Raw genomic sequence first — 17,628 nt, forward strand, 5'->3', positions numbered from 1 at the left:
TTATTACTAGTCCCATTCTACAGATGAAGAAACTGAAGCACAGAGAGGTTATTTTCCAAGATCACAAAGCTAACCTATGTTCCAGCTGGGATACAAATCCAGGTCTGGTTGATGCCATAGCCTGAACTCTTAACCACTCTCATACTGCTCATGTACCTGGTCCTTGCCATTGATTAGAAAGGGTTAAATTAAAGGCACAGACAACTGTGTATCTCTGGTAGTGGTCAGAGAGAAAAGAGCTAGTCAATATTTGAACCTCAACCCCTGTCCAACTGTTTCTCATCCCATTTCCTCATATTCTTCCTTCTGCATCCTGTAGGATGAGGATGCAGGGCTTTTTGTATATCGATAACATTGAGCAGGATGTCAAAAAGATGCTTTATTCTTCCTCCTCTGAACCAAATATTCTTAGGTTCCAAACCCTTAAAGGAAATCAATGTATCATGTCAAATAATTACTATTTCTTTTCTGTGGTGAGACGATTTAAGATCTACTCTCTGTTAGCTACTGATGGTAATAATATTACAGTATATGACCATATCAAATCAACACATTGTACACCTTATATTTACACAATGTCATATGTCAATTATATCTCAATAAAGCTGGAAAAAAGTATGGTATACGTTATCTTTGACTCAATAGCTTCTGAGTCCATGTGAGAAGGTTATTTTTCATTCATTCCTCCTCTCCAACTTCTTGTAAATTGGATTTTAATTCTTCTTACTACCATACCCAAAGTAGCTGTGTTTGAAAGATTGACCCCTTTGCAATATAATAACTAAATATGAAAAACTGTACAAATTCCCAAACTAATGGTTAATCAATATATTTTTGGTAAGTTATTTGTAATTACTTTGAGAAAAAATGTAAATTAAACAAAATTTACATCCATTTATGTAGTAAGGTAGATTTTCAATCATTTCAAAAATTTTATTCCTATAAGTCTAAAGAAGACTGAGCTAGGGTGTTCAGAAATGATCATGTTTCTAAGGAGAAAAGAAACAGTCATACAAATCATCAGCAGCAGATATGATCTTGGTTCAAATAAAACAGAGAATGATTAAGAAACTATTCAAGACTGTCACACGTAACGATCCCACTTTGGAAAATTCTAATCCACCTACCCACAGGGCTCTTGAAAATAGGTAGTGTCAGTGTGCCGATCCAGAGCTAGCTTGGTGTACGCAGTGTCACCCCTGGAGAAGTCTGAAGTGAAATACCACATCCTCCCATAGATGGTTTCTCTGTCAAATGAAGTATAGGAAACCTTTCATTCCTATCATTCAAAACTCTTTCCAATACTTTCTTTAATTATTCATAAATAACAATAGAATTTTTGGCTCCAGATTTCCATCTATAAGGTAAATATGACAGTTGAGCACATCACCAGTCTAAACAATTCCTCCACTGAGTAATATTCTAGGAAGCTGGGGGGAAAAGGGTGAAAGGATAATATAGTTTGAAAGCTTAGGGAATCATCCCACTCTGTTTATGTTTCTAGTTTTAATAGCTTTCACACTCAAACTTCTGTCCTGCACTCACCTTCCTCACATAGAAAAAGATTTTTTTGGGTACCTGCTTTTAGAAGTGATTAATGTAGATCTTCACCCATCTTTTAGACATGGAGGAATAAGAAAAAGAGAAAGGATAGTTTATATTAGCAAGTATTTAGTGAGAGTTGCTGTATCACTGTTATTGTATCTCTCCTTGAGGAGAGATACAATAACATCATGGGTTTTGATTTCATAGTTATTTTCCTAGTAGGCTCAGATCTGACTAAAGGTCACTTTAATTCTTTAGCTTTCAGAGTTCATCTTATTCTCTGAACCCTCAAAATCCAAACAGGAAATGGTCTTCCTTTTGAACTATAACCTCTAAAGCCCTGTCAATTTATTGCTTACTAGCACAGCTTTTTTACTTGAAAGTTCTCAAACTGTGTTTGAAACTGAATGGTTCACAAATGTTAATTATGCTCTACTAGGATAGGGCAAATGACCCAGCATACTGTCTGCTACACAATGAGCTATATCTGGCTCTTATGAAATAAAAGGAAAGTACTAATTATAACAAAGTTGGTTTACATCACATTTAATACTACAGAAGATAAATCTATATACTACCTAGAAATGCAATGGAAAGAACATTGTATTTAGGATCAGGAAACCTGAGCTATCTGAATCCCAGTTCTACTGCTTACTAGCAGAGCAGTCCTGGGCAAGCCACTTAATACATTTGCGCCTCAAGAGCCTCATCAGTAGAACAGGAGATAAAATACACACTTATCAGGATTACTATAATGACCAATGAAAATAACAGATTTGAATATGCTGGTTAAATGCTATACAGTATAAGGCGGTAGTATTAACCACCAGGCTCTGAATTAAGCCTTAGGAATAATAGAAGGTCAAAAGTAGATGATCTTTAAATACCATCTTATTCAATCCCGTTACTGATCAGATAGGAAAATAGAGGCTACTGGGGTGGCGGGGGTGGGGATTGAGGGTAGGGGTGTGTGTGTTATGCAGCTGTCTGTTTACCCAACTGCTTGATGGTAGAACTCAGACTACTATCTGGTTCTCTTTACTCACAGTTAGTGCTCTTTCTAGTGTACAATGACCAACTCCTACTTTGAGCATCACTGGGTTCGAAAAAAATACCAATGACTTTGAAGTCTTCACTATATTTAACATGTAAGTGTCTTTAGAGATTAGAAATCTGGGCTTCAAATAAAGCACTATAAATGGGAATCCCGTTATTCAGGCCACAAAATATTCTGGAAAAACGAGGGTGACCATACCTGTCACTGGAAATTAATTTCTGCAGATAGCAGGAAACTAATGACTTACCTGATCAAGCTGATCCTTTCTGCCAACTTCTCTGTGTGTTCCTGAGTAGGAGGGACATTTTCTACAAAAGCAATTCCATAGAGCAGAAAGTTTTGTAGAAAGTTCTTCAGTCCCTCCTTGGTTTCTAAGAAGCTCTGGAAATCTACAGATGGAACTTGGGCTTGCTGGTAGATTTCAGCATTCCATAAGATTCTAGGCTGGATGACCTTTTGTTTCTGCCCTTCATAGCTGTTTTTCACCAGCCAATCCAAATCGTATCTAGTCACATGACCATCTGGCCCTTTTAAGGGAAAAATAAAAGGCATTAAAAATAATAATTACAAATACTGCCAATAATTTACTGGTTAAGAATGATGTCAGCTGTAGATTAGAGCAATTTTATTTAAGAAGAAAAATAAAAGGTTCAAAAATAAATGCTTCCAAAGAAAGGCAAAACAAAGAGTAACTAAAAGAATACCCTGTTTTGGAAAGGGGCAAACCATTTTTTTGTAAAACAATTGTTCTTTAAAAGAGTACCCCAAAGAAGACCAAGTCTCCTGTCCACTCACAAGTGAAAAAGAGTGTGGTCTCATCCAGACGAATGGTCTTTGGCTGGATACATAAATCCACAGTGGCAGTGTCTAGGCTGCGCTGGTGAGTCTTGGAGTTGTAGCAAGATGCTGAGCGGCAGTGGTCTCGAAGCCAGACATAATCGAAGCGCATCACGGTGTTAGCATATTGCAGTTCTAAGGAAAAGATCACACTCTTTTATATTATTATATTATTTTACATTATTTATTTTATAAAAATAAATAAATATTTATTTAGGAAAACTAAAAAATCAGGACCCAGAAAACTTCCTTCAAAAAGTCTTCTACTGGGGCTTCCCTGGTGGTGCAGTGGTTGAGAGTCCGCCTGCCGATGCAGGGGACACGGGTTCGTGTCCCGGTCCGGGAGGATCCCACATGCCACGGAGCGGCTGGGCCCGTGGGCCATGGCCGCTGAGCCTGCGCGTCCAGAGCCTGTGCTCCGCAACGAGGCCACAACAGTGAGAGGCACATGCCACGGAGCGGCTGGGCCCGTGAGCCATGGCCGCTGAGCCTGCGCGTCCAGAGCCTGTGCTCCGCAACGAGGCCACAACAGTGAGAGGCCCGTGTACCGCAAAAAAAAAAAAAAGTCTTCTACCAAGAAATAAGCAAGAGCAATAAGGGGGACACTAGCCCCCTACTAGATATTAAAACATAGTATAGACCTTCTATGATTAAAACAGTGTGATGTTGGTATAGGAAAAGGCAGATAAAACAACAGAAGAGTATAAAAAGTCCAAAAATATACATGAATGCATATAGAAATTTGGTATGTAAAAATTGGCAGGTGTAATCACTGTGGAAAATGAATTTTTTTTTTTTGGTGGTACGCGGGCCTCTCACTGTTGTGGCCTCTCCTGTTGTGGAGCACAGGCTCCAGATGCGAAGGCTCAGCGGCCATGGCTCACGGGCCCAGCTGCTCCGCGGCATGTGGGATCTTCCCGGACCGGGGCATGAACCCGTGTCCCCTGCATTGGCAGGCGGATTCCCAACCACTGCACCACCAGGGAAGCCCTGGAAAATGAATTTTTAAATAAACGGTGTTGGGACAACTGATAATCATTTGCAAAGAGATAAAATTGAGCCCATACCTCATATTGTCAATGGGTGTCCATGATAAACTCAAAACAGATCAGAGTTCTAAATTTGGAAAATGAAGCCATTCAAGTATATAAAAAGAAGACATGGATAGAGGATGTAAAGGAGGTCCTTGTACCATTCTTGCAACTTTTCTGTTAGTTTGAAGATGTATCAAAATAAAAAGTTAGCAAAAAATCAAACTTTCTTATATATCAGGTTATTCATTTAGACAAGGTAAATAAAAAGGAGTTCAAACTTATAAGAGGAACAAAAACTATAAAGTGTCTGGGAAAAAATGAAAATGTGGAAGACTACTATGGAGAAATCTATAAAACTATCCTGAAAGACTTGAAGGAAACTTGAATGGAGAAATATGCTCACAGATGGGCAGATTCAATAATGAAAAGATAGGAATTCTCCCACAAATTAATACACAAAACTCCGTGTACTTCCAATCCAAATCCCAGTGAAAATTTTCGTGTACTGGACAGGCTAATTCCAGGAATCATACTCAGAATTAATAACGTAACAATTTTGAGAAAGAAAAAGAAAGGCATGGAGGGGAAGTCTTATTAGATATAAAAATGTATTATAAAGCTATAGTCATTTAAAAAGTATGATATTCATGCAGAATGGACTAAGAGATCAAGGGGACAGAATAGAGTCTCAAAACAGACTCAACTGTACATGAAAATATGGTATAAGTTAAAGGTGGCATTTTGTAATAGTGGTGAAAAGACAGATTACTCAATAACTAGTTTTGGAAAAATGAATTTTGAAAAATTGATTCTAGAGTCACGTCAGCCTCAACAGTAAATTACTGATAGAGTAAAATATAAAAAATAAAACTATTATATATTGACAACTTTGAGGTAGGAAAAGCCTTTCTAATATGACACAAAAAGCATAAAAGATAATTTGTGTATATGAAAATAAAAACCTTCTGTTTTGCAAACAATGCAAAAAACAAAGTTAAAAGACAAGTAACAGGAAAAATCTTTTTAACATAAAAGGGTTAATACCCAGGATATAGAATAAATCCTTGTGATCATTAAGATAAAAACTCAATAGAAAAATGACCAAAGGATATCAATAGGAAAGTCACCAGAATTGACCAGTAAACACATGAACTCTTCTAACCTTATTAGTAATCAGAGAAATGGGTATTAAGATATCATTTTTTATCCATCAGAGTGACAAAAATTTTAAAGTTTGATTAAAACATGTGTTTTCAAAAGATGTGGAGAAATGCATACTCTCAAACATTGGTAATGTGAGTATAAATTGGTGAAGACACACTGAATGGCAATCTGGAAGTTTCTATGAAAATAATAAAAAATATGTATATTTATTGCTTGACCCAGAAATTCACCTCTCAGTACTTACCTTATAGAAACCGTCACATATGAAGAGGTATGCACAAGGATATTCATAATAGTTTTGTTTGTAATAGCAAAATAATTAGAAAATACGACTAAATGTCCATCAGTGGGGGAAGTTGAGGAATAGCTGAATAAACTGTGGTGTATCTACAATGAGATCCTAATAAACAGTTAAAAAATGCAGTATATCTGTACTCCTCAAATTGACTTTGTACAATGTTATCATTCTCACTTTAAGGACAGGAAACTAAAGCTCAGAGATGTTAAATAACTTTGTAAGATCATATAATCATTAGGTGGTGAACCTAGGACGTGAACTCAAGTTGTCCAACTGCAAAGTCCTATGCTAGTGTTTCTCAAAGTGTAGTCTTGGGAATCTCTGAAGGTGAGACTTCAGGAAAGGCAGAGTAAGGAGCTTGGAAAATCCTCTCCCCCAATAACAATGATAAAACTGGACAAAATTACCAATAACAACCATTTTAGGACCTGGAAATTGACCAAAGGCTTACAACAAATTAAGAAGCATTTAGTCAAGACAAACTATTGAACCTTGGGTAAGAACAGTGGGAATCTGTGTGTTTTAGCTTGGGGTGCTTCCACTCCCTACCCCACCCCTACCAGCTCCATCAGCAATAGTTCTACCAGGGCAGGCAAGCCAAGAAAGCCAGCAGCTTTGCTGCTGAAGGGGACTAAATTGATTTGGAGCAGAGCACATAAAAATTCCATGGCCCTGGGTGTTGAATACAATCAAGGAAGGCATACTGGTTGGGACAAGCAATAGATCTGCAGAACAGCCAGAAATCTATCAAGGGGATCAAGGGAATGAGACAGCTATAGTGGGCCTTGGAAAGCCCCCCTCACATCCCCGGTGTTCGGTAAGGCTGTGCACACATGCAGGGCTGTGTGCACAATAAGGAGAGATTGGAAAGGGCCCTAGTTATGGACATGGCCCTGGAGGAATGTGAGGCACAATGGAGACGTGAAGAATGGCAGAAACTGAAAGCCTGGGCAGACTTATAAACAGCCTAAACTTTGTGTGCCCCAATCCACACACACATCCATTGGCAAAAGGTGGAAGCCTTATTGGCTTAAGGTTTTTAGGTTAACCTCTGACCAACTGTTAGCTGGCCATTAAACTATACCAGGGTTTCTCAAACCTTGGTACTATGGAAATCTAGGGCTAGATAATTTTTTGTTGCAGGGCACTGTCTTGTGCATTGTAGGATGCTTAACAGCACCCCTAGTCTCCACCCACTAGATGCTAGAAGCATCCTCCTCGCCAGTTGTGACAACTAAAAATGTTCCCAAGCTGCCGCATAGCACAGGGAGATCACCTCTGTGCTTTGTGACCATGAGAGGGGTGGGGTAGGGAGGGTGGGAGGGAGGGAGACACAAGAGGGAAGAGATATGGGAACATATGTATATGTATAACTGATTCACTTTGTTGTAAAGGAGAAACTAACACACTATTGTAAAACAGTTATACTCCAATAAAGATGTTAAAAAATAAAAATAAAATAAAAAATAAAAATGTTCCCAGACATTGCCAAGTGTCTCCTGTGGTGGCAAAATCCCCCCAGTTGAGGACCACTGAGTTATGCTGACCCCACTGTGATACATAGAAGCCATAGTTAAAAATAAAAACGAATTACTCCAGAGAAGTCAATAAACAAATAAACAAAACACACAGCAACAATCCCCCTCCGAGGTCAGAAATCAGTTTCTATAAGATATAACCTAAAATGTCCAGATTTTCAAGAAAAAACCCTGAGATACATATAGAAACAGAAAAGAGTGATCCATGCAGTCCATACAAACTGAGAAGAGTATTACAAGAAATCCTATTGTCTAAGTCAGGCATGCTGCTAGTAGGTAGCTTATTACCTGGGAGGAAATGCCTTTCCCTTCTAACAGCCTTGGGAGAGAAGCAGAGTGGACCACTGGGGCATCACCTCCATGTACCTATAACATTTTCTAGTCATGAGTCAAAAGTTGGTGCTGAATGCTTGAAAATCCAGACACTGAAGTTAATTGAAAGAGTCTCTGATATAGCAACTGCTGATACTGTGGAATGGGGCTATTATTTGGTGGTGATCTGAAGTTGAAGTTCTTGACCTAGGATCCATGGAATGATATGTAAAACTCTGTGTGTGTGTGTGTGTGTGTGTGTGTGTGTGCGCGCGCACACGTGTATGTGTGTGTGTGTAGTTCTGTATTTTTCTATGGAGAGGATCCATAGCTTGCAACAGAATTTCTATGAGATTCATAAACTAAAAATATTGAGAACCACTCCCTTAGAGTGATGAGGGTGATTAAGTACCACCAACCCTCATTCAGATTGGTCATGATACTGAGGTAACCCAGGGTTCTGACAACTATAACCTTCAAGCTCTTGCACATGCAGTTCCCTGACCAGAACATTCATCCTTACCTTCTCACCCTTTTTCCCAATTCATCTTTAAATATTCATGATTCTGCTCAAATCCTGTAGGCAGTCATTTGTAACCCTTTAGTTTGGGTTAGGTAACTCTCCTCTTTGTTCTTATAGCACTCCATAGGCTGTCTAAAAGCATTTATCACACTGTCTTATAACTGTCTGTGTGTTTGTTTTTGCCATAAGACGGTACTTTGAGGATAGGGAATGTGTCTTCTCCATCACTGCATGCTTCGCATTTATCACAACACCTGGCTCCTGGTACTTGCTCATTCAGAAATGAGAATGATCCTGTCATCAAAACTATGAATGATCTTCTCCTGCCCTATTAGATGGGTGAGAAGTTGCCAAGCACATACTGTACAGTAGTGGAATAATTTGTACTATGGGGATGGACTCATATCTTAAAAGGCTCCAAAAAATCCCCTTTATTTTAGTCAAGTTGGTATGCTTACTGTCCTTTCCATGGCTGGAATTCATTATTACCTCTGCTCTTGCCATTTTTCTCCTTAAAATTACAGGCTCCTCTAATTAAATGACCATCTTTTCTTTCAAAATCTAGTTAAAAATTAATTTAATTCAAGGAAGATTCCTTGACTAACCCTACACTTTCTTTGAAATTAAGTAGTTGGTATGTATCAATTTAATTTACATTTGCATATGGCATAAGCTATTTATGCTTCTTATATTTATTTACTCATTTTATGTTTTATGTTTACATTAAGGTAGGGACTATGTCTCCGTCTTTGGTTCTCTAGAAGTTCTCAGTTCTGTATAAAGTTGACACTGAACAAATGTTTATTAATTAGGTCTGGCCAAAATGTCAATACAGAAGAGAAACTTAGGACTCAACTCATTTCTCTTGTAACCTACATTTAATCAATCACGAAGGTTTGTTACTTCCGCCTCTTATATCACTCTGAAATCCACCTGACCTCTCCATTTCCACTCTTTTCTCCTGCCACCTTCAGCCAATCATCATCTCTAACAGTGGGCCTCTATAAAGCGATTTTTAAAATCAGAGTACTAAAATCAGATTGAACTTTGGAAAAACTGCTCTAGTTTCTGGATCATCAAGGGAGCAAGGCAAGGCTGTAGTAATCCTGGTAGGATAGTTGCCTCATTGCTGCTTTGAAGCTCATGCTATCCTATATAACTCTAAACTTCTTCATACTCTAATCATGTATCTCCTGAGTCACTTTATTTTTAAATAAATGAAGATCAGTTTACTGTCACCCCACCACCCCTTCCCCTGTCATCATTCTTGGCAGCTTCATCATTATTAATTGTAATACCTTCATAATTTTCATTTCAAACACCCTATACTCTGACTACCTGTTGTTCCTTTTCCAGCTCAATTATTCAGGCACTCTTCACTGTAATAACCCTTCAACTACACAAAAAGCTTCAATCCATTGACCATAAGCTCCTTTTTGTTATCCATCATCTTGCCTCCTTTAATGTCTTCGATTCCCTCCTTACAGGGCCCACCTTCCATGATCCGTCATTTTAATTAATTCCTTGCAAACACCCTTAACTCCCTTGCCCCCCTATCTCCCTGACAAAGCTCTGACCCGGATACACTCAGGTCCACACCTCCTCTGTGCCTGCAGCCAAGCAGCTAAACATTGTTAGAGAAAAAAAATTAAACTGTATTGGTTACTTTCATTTTAAAATCATCACCAAAAATATCAAATGAGTACTCAACGCTGCCAAACAGTCCTTGCATAATTTCTTAGTAAAATCACTTACTCACTCTCCAAGAACACTATTATACATAGTATCTTCTCTCCTCAAACTGCCAACACCACCTCTCCCTTCCCACTTTCAACTGATTACCTTGCTTACTCCTTCAAAGAGAATATGGAAGCAATTAGAAGACAATCTCCACATCCACCCACTTACATGCATCTGTGCCCATATATTCTGCCTTCCTTCTTGTTACTATGGTTGAAATATCTGTGCACCTAATCAAGGCCAACACTCTCATTTATGAATCAGATCCTATCTCTTTCCTACTCAGGTACTACACTTCTGAAATTTTTCTATCCCCCTCTTTTGCATCATCAAATTTTCCCCTCCTACTGGATCATTCTCATCAGTGAACATGTTGCAATGTCTTCCATCTTAAAACAATATTCCCCCTCCACTACCACTCCACCTCATATTCCCTTTCATAGTGAAACTTATGGCTTGAGGTTTCCATTACCTCTCTGTTAATAAATTTGTTTTAAATTTGAGAATGACTTTAAGTTTACAGAAAAGTTGCAAATACAAAGAGTTCCCATATAGCCCTTGCCCAGTTTCCCTTATTACTAATATCATACATTAGTATGGTAAATTTGTCACAACTGATGAATGAATATTGATACATTATTTATTAATTAAATCCCATAATTTATTTGAATCTTATTAGTTTTCCCCTAATGTCTTTTTTCTGTCCCAGGATCCTATCCAAGACCCACATTACATTTAGTCATCATGTCTCCTTAGGCTCCTCTGGGCTGTGACTTTCCTTGTTTTTGATGACCTTGACAGTTTTGAGAGGTACTGGTCAGGCATTTTGTTAGAATGTCCCACAATTTGGGTTTATCTGATGCTTTTATCATGGTTAAAGTGGGGTTATAAGTTTTGGGGAAGATAGCCACAGGAGTGAGGTGCCCTTCTCACCATTTCATATCACTGGTACATGCTATCAAAGGTAGTGTTTGCTACATTTCTCTACTTAAGTTACCCCACCCTCCTTCCATATTCTATTCTTTGGCAGCAAATCACTAAGTGCAGCCTGCATTCTAGGACTGGGGACTTAAGATCCACCTCCATAGTTGGGGGAGGAGGAATATCTACATAAATTATTTGGAATTCTTTTGTATGGGACATTTATATGTACTCTCCCCATTTATTCATTTATTTATATCAGCATGGATTCATGGATATTTATTTTATACTTTTGGTTATAATCCAATATTATATTATTTATTTTCTTGCTCAAATTGTTTTGGCTTTGGCCATTAGAAGCTCTTTTAGTTAGCTCCTGTGTCCCTTTAACATTGCCTCATCATTTTTTTGAGCACTTCCTTACTTTCTGGGACTTCAAGATTCTCCAGGCTCATCTTGTATTTTCTCTGACCCAGCTCTAGAATAGTCCACTTTTCTAAGGAACCCTTGGTTCCTTTTCTTGGAGCATGGTATTAGAAACCAAGATCTGGGTGTGCTCATTGCCACTGTGGTGTCATTGTTTCCAGGACCTATCAGTGGCTAGAGCTAGGAAATATACTAATCTATGTGTAAAAACATATCTATACAGTCGACCGTTTAACAACATGGGTCTGAATTGCACAGGTCCACTTACACACAGAATTTTTTTCAGTAGTACATACTATGGTACTACACAGTCTGTGGTTGGTTGAATCCGAGAATGCGGAAATGTGGATACAGAGCAACTGTACCAGGGAAGAGCAAAATCAGACTCCATGTTGGATCTGTTTCTTTTATTTTAACCTTTGCTCTCCATTGCTTTTTGTTACTATACTCACTAAAAGGATGTTGTCTATAGCCATTGGCATACATAATGGCCTACCTTGGGTAATCCTGCCTCTCTGCCTGAATGTTAAACTAAAGTGCCTTTGTTCAGCTCACAGGGAAACATCCTGACCCTGCCCACCAGTGAATGGCTGCAAGAAAGAAGAAATTAACACATCCCCTCCCCGAGGCGGGCCAAACCAGGAGATGTTTTGCAAGACTTGTGGCCTTTTTAGTTTACTTCCTCATCTCCTCCCCGTCTCTGTTCTATAAAAGAAACTGGCATCCAGACCCCGATAAGATGGTATTCTAGGACATTAGTCCACCATCTTCTCGGAGGCCCGGCTTTCCAAATAAGTCACTGTTCCTTGCCTCAACACCTCACCTCCTGATGTATTGGCCTGTTGTGTGGTGAGCAGAGTGAGCTTGGACTCCTTGCCCCAACCCCTCACCTCCTGATGTATTGGCCTGTTGTGTGGTGAGCAGAGTGAGCTTGGACTCAGAACTGTGTATACAAGTTATACGTGGATTTTTGACTGCACAGAGGGTTGGCATCCATGACTCTTGCATTATTCAAGGGTCAACAGTAATTATTTCTGCATCTATCCATCTGTATCTATATTAGTCTAAACATGAGTTTATACTGATGTCTTCAACTATAATCCAGTACCACATGATTCATTCTAGCATTTCCCCTATACTTATGGGTAACCACATTCTCCAGACCCCTAGCAACCACTGATTTGTTTTCTGTCCCTATAGTTTTGCCTTCAGCAGAATGTCATGTTATTCCTTTTGATTGCTGAATATTATTCCATTGTATGGATGTACTATAGTTTATTAATTAACCTATTGAAGGATATTTTGATAGCTTCCCACTTTTGACAATTATGAATAAAGTGGTTTTTCATGTGTGGGTTTTTGCTGTGGACATAAGTTTACAAATCAGTTGGGTAAATACCTAGGAGTGCAACTGTTGACAAGTCCATGTTTAACTTTATAAGAAACTACCAAATTTTCTTCCAGAGTGGCTATACTATTTTTCTATTATTACCAGCAATGAATACAAGTTCCTATTGCTCTGCATTCTTGTCAGCATTAAGTAGTGCCAGGTTTTTTTGGGATTTTAGTCATTCTAATAGGTGTATAGTGGCATCTCATTGTGGCTTTAATTTGCATTTACCTAATGAAATCATGTTGAGCATGTTTTCATATGCTTATTTGCCAAACTTTTGTCCTCTGGTGAAGTGTCTGTTCAGATCTTTCTACCCTTCTAAAAATTGGGTTATTTGTTTTCTTATTGTTAAGTTTTAAGAGGTTTTTCTAAAATCTGCATACAAATCTTTTCTCAAGCATGTGGTTTGCCAATATTTTCTCCACATCTGTGTGGCTTTTCTTTTCATTCTTTTAACAGTGTCTTTCACAGAGAAAATGTTTTGAATTTTGATAGAGTCCAATTTACCATTTTTTTCCTTTATGGATTAAGCTTTTGAAGTTGCATCTAAGAACTTTTTGCTCAATCCAAGGTAACAAACGTTTTCTCGTACAAGTTTTATAGTTTTGCATTTTACATTTAGGCTTATGATCAACTTTGAGCTATTTTTTACACAAAGTATGAGGCAGGTGTGAACGTTTTGTTTTGTTTTGCTCTTTTGCATAGGGATGTCCAACTGTTCTAACACCACCTGTTGAAAAAACAGTACTTTCTCCATTGAATTGACTTTGCACTTTTGTCAAAACTCAGTTTACCATATCTGTGTGGGTCTATATCTGGGCTCTCAATTTTGTTCCACTGTTCTATGTATCTATCCTTTTGACAACACCACACTGCCTTGATTGTAGTTGATCCTTGAACAACATGGGTTTGAACTGTTTGGGTCCACTTATAAGCAGATTTTTTTCAATAGTAAATACTATAGTACTACCTGATTTGCAGTTAAATTGATCTGTGGATGTAAAACCACATATATGAAGGAACTGTGTATATACAGAGGGCTGACTGTAAATTACACTCAGATTTTTGACTGCTCATAAAGTTGGAACCCTAACCCCTGTGTTGTTTGTGTCAACTGTACTAAGGTTAACTTAAGCCCTTTGACTTAATTTTTTTCCAGAAGTGTATTGGCTATTCTGATACCTTTGTCTCTCCACATACAATTTTTAGTTTTTTAATTTATTTTTTATTTTTTAAATTTTTATTTATTTTTGGCTGCATTGGGTCTTCGTTACTGCGTGCGGGCTTTCTCTAGTTGCAGCGAGGGGGGCTACTCTTCGTTGTGTTGCACGGGCTTCTCATTGCGGTGGCTTCTTTTGTTGCGGAGCACAGGCTCTAGGTGCATGGGCTCAGTAGTTGTGAGCATGGGCTTAGTTGCTCCGCAGCGTGTGGGATCTTCCCGGACAAGGGCTCGAACCTGTGTCCCCTGCATTGGCAGGTGGATTCTTAACCACTGCGCTACCAGGGAAGCCCCTTCCACATACATTTTAGAATCAGTTTGTCAATATCTATAAAAAAGACTGCTGGGATTTTTTGAGTGGGATTGCACTGAATCTATAGATCATACTGAGAATTCACATCTTAAAAATATTGGGTCTTCTAATCTATGAGCATGGACTGTCTTTCCAATTATTTATGTTTTTTCAGTTATTAATCAGTGTTTTGTAGTTGTCTGCACACAGACTGTGTGTGTATTTATTGCCATCCACTCCAACATCCACATCCCCTCCAACCACTGCTTTCATTGTTTACCACAAATTTTGATAAGTTGTATATTCATTTTCATTTAGTTCAAAATATTTTTAACTTTCCTTGAGACTTATTTTACTTATACATTTTTTGGTAGTGTATAGCTTAATTTCCAAATATTTGGGACTTTTCTGTTATAGACTACTAGTTTTTTCTGTTATGGTCAATGTACATACTCTACATGTTTTTAGAGTCTTTAAAATTTTTGAGCTTTGTTTTATGGCCCAGAATGTGGTCTACCTTGATGAATGTTTCATTTAAACTTCAGAACAATGTGTACTTTACTGTTGTTGGATGGATTGTTCTATAAATATCAACTGGGTCAAGTTGGTTGATGGTGCCTGCTTAACCTATCGATTACTGAGAGAGGTATTAAAACCAACTGAAACTGTGGATTTGTTTATTTCTACTTTTATCTCTGTCAGTTTTTGCTTCATGCATTTTGATGGTTTATTGTTAGGTGCTACATTTTTAGGATTGTTACATATTCTCTTGGAGAACTGACCCCTTTATCACTATGTTATGTGCCTCTTTATCCATGATAATCTTCCATGTTCTGAAGACTGTTTTGTCGGAAATTAACAGTTACTGTTGTTTTGATTAGCATTGCAGAGTGTTTCTATTTCCATCCCTTAACTTTAAATTAAAAAAAAAATTAAGCAGACTATTTTTTAGAGCAGTTTTAGGTTCACAGCAAAACTGAGACAAAGGTACAGACAGCTCCATATATCCCTTGTCCCCACATCATCCCTTAAATTTTATCCTGAGTCTTTATATTTAAAGTGCGTTTCTTGTAGACAACTTATAGTAGAATATTTTTTGGATCCATTTTGACAATCTTTGTATTTTGACTGGTGTGGTTAGGCAATTTATATTTGAAGAGATTACTGATGTAGTTGACTCTAAATCTACCTTCTTGCTGTTTTCTATTTGTTGTATTTACTCCTTGTTTCCTTTCTTTTTTCCTCTTTTACTGCCTTCTCTGATTTTCCTTGGGTATTTTTTATGATTCCATTTTATCTCATTTCTTGACTTTATTCATACTATTTTTTAAAACTTTTTAGTAGTTTTCCTAATGTTTACAATGTACATTTAAAATAATCTAAGCCCACCTTTAGATAACTCTAAAAGTGTCATCCAAAGTGGCTGTACCGGGGGAAGAGAGAAGATGGCAGAAGAGTAAGACGCGGAGATCACCTTCCTCCCCACAGATACGTCAGAAATACATCTACACGTGGAACTGCTCCTACAGAATACCCACTGAATGCTGGCAGAAGACCTCAGACCTCCCAAAAGGCAAGAAACTCCCCATGTACCTGGGTAGGGCAAAAGAAAAAAGAATAAACAGACACAAAAGAAAAGGGAAGGGACCTGCACCAGTGGGAGGGAGCCGTGAAGGAGGAAAGATGTCCACACACTAGAAGCCCCTTTGCGGGTGGAGACTGTGGGTGGCGGAGGGGGGAAGCTCCGGAGCCGCGGAGGAGAGCGCACCGGGAGGGAGTCTGGGAGAAGTCTGGGCCTGCCGAAGAGGCAAGAGACTTTTTTTTGCCTCTTTGTCTCCTGGTGCGAGAGGAGAGGGGATTAAGCGCACCACGTAAAGGAGCCCCAGAGACGGGCGCGAGCCGCGGCTATCAGCGCAGACCCCAGAGACGGGCATGAGACGCTAAGGCTGCTGCTGCTGCCACCAAGGAGCCTGTGTGCGAGCACAGGTCACTCTCCACACCGCCCCTCCCGGGAGCTTGTGCAGCCCGCCACTGACAGGGTCCCGGGATCCAGGGACAACCTCCCCGGGAGAACACACGGCGCACCTCAGGCTGGTGCAACGTCATGCCGGCCTCTGCCGCCGCAGCCTTGCCCCGCACCCGTGCCCCTCCCTCCCCCCCAGCCTGAGTGAGCCAGAGCCCCTGAATCAGCTGCTCCTTTAACCCTGTCCTGTCTGAGCGAAGAGGAGACGCCCTCAGGCGACCTACACACAGAGGCGGGGCCAAATCCAAAGCTGAACCGCTGGACCTGTGCAAACAAAGAAGAGAAAGGGAAATCTCTCCCAGCAGCCTCAGGAACAGCGGATTAAACCTCCACAATCAACTTGAAGTGCCCTGCATCTGTGGAATACCTGAATAGACAACAAATCATCCCAAATTGAGGAGGTAGACTTTGGGAGCAAGATATATTATTTTTCCCCTTTTTCTCTTTTTGTGAGTGTGTATGTGTATGCTTCTGTGTGAGATTTTGTCTGAATAGCTTTGCTTTCACCATTTGTCCTAGGGTTCTGAACGTCCCGTTTTTTTTTTTTTTACTTTAAAAAATTTTTCTTCTCAATAATTATTTTTTATTTTAAAAACCTTCTTTTATTTTAGTCTACTTTATTTTATCCCCTTTCTTTCTTCCTATTTTTTCTACCCTTTTATTCTGAGCCGTGTGGACTAAAGGCTCTTGGTGCCCCAGGCAGGTGTCAGGGCTGTGCCTCTGAGGTAGGAGAACCAACTTCAGAACAATGGTCCACAAGAGACCTCCCAGCTCCATGTAAGATCAAATGGCGAAAATCTCCCAGAGATCCCCAAATCAACAGCAAGACCCAGCTTCACTCAACGACCAGCAAGCTACAGTGCTGGACACCCTATGCCAAACAACTAGCAAGACAGGAACACAGCCCCATCCATTAGCAGAGAGGCTGCCTAAAATCATAATAAGGCTACAGACACCCCAAAACACACCACCAGATGTGGAACTGCCCACCAGAAAGACAAGATCCAGCCTCATCCACCAGAACACAGGCACTAGTCCCCTCCACCAGGAGGCCTACACAACCCACTGAACCAACCTTAGCCACTGGGGACAGACACCAAAAGCAAAGGGAACTATGAACCTGCAGCCTGCACAAAGGAGATCCCAAACACAGTAAGTTAAGCAAAATGAAAATACAGAAAAACACACAGCAGATGAAGGAGCAAGGTAAAAACCCACCAGACCTAACAAATGAAGAGGAAATAGGCAGTCTACCTGAAAAAGAATTCATAATAATGATAGTAAAGATGATCCAAAATCTTGGAAA

At 39.3% G+C, this 17,628-nt stretch overlaps 1 protein-coding gene across 4 annotated transcripts in view; it reads right to left on the reverse strand.

The window, feature by feature from the left end:
• Positions 1 to 17,628, reverse strand: part of TMLHE (trimethyllysine hydroxylase, epsilon) — a 69,531-nt gene that overhangs the window by 25,832 nt on the left and 26,071 nt on the right. For all 4 annotated transcript variants that reach the window (XM_024116742.3, XM_024116740.2, XM_024116739.3 and 1 more), the window contains exons 3-5: positions 3,398 to 3,574; positions 2,850 to 3,129; positions 1,128 to 1,247 (exon numbers count right to left, since the gene is read on the reverse strand). In XM_024116742.3, coding sequence (XP_023972510.1) covers positions 1,128 to 1,247; positions 2,850 to 3,129; positions 3,398 to 3,574 — 577 coding nt within the window. The remainder of the gene's footprint in view (positions 1 to 1,127; positions 1,248 to 2,849; positions 3,130 to 3,397; positions 3,575 to 17,628) is intronic.

This window comes from Physeter macrocephalus, chromosome 21 (genome assembly GCF_002837175.3).
Source record: "Physeter macrocephalus isolate SW-GA chromosome 21, ASM283717v5, whole genome shotgun sequence".
Taxonomy (NCBI): Eukaryota; Metazoa; Chordata; class Mammalia; order Artiodactyla; family Physeteridae; genus Physeter; species Physeter macrocephalus.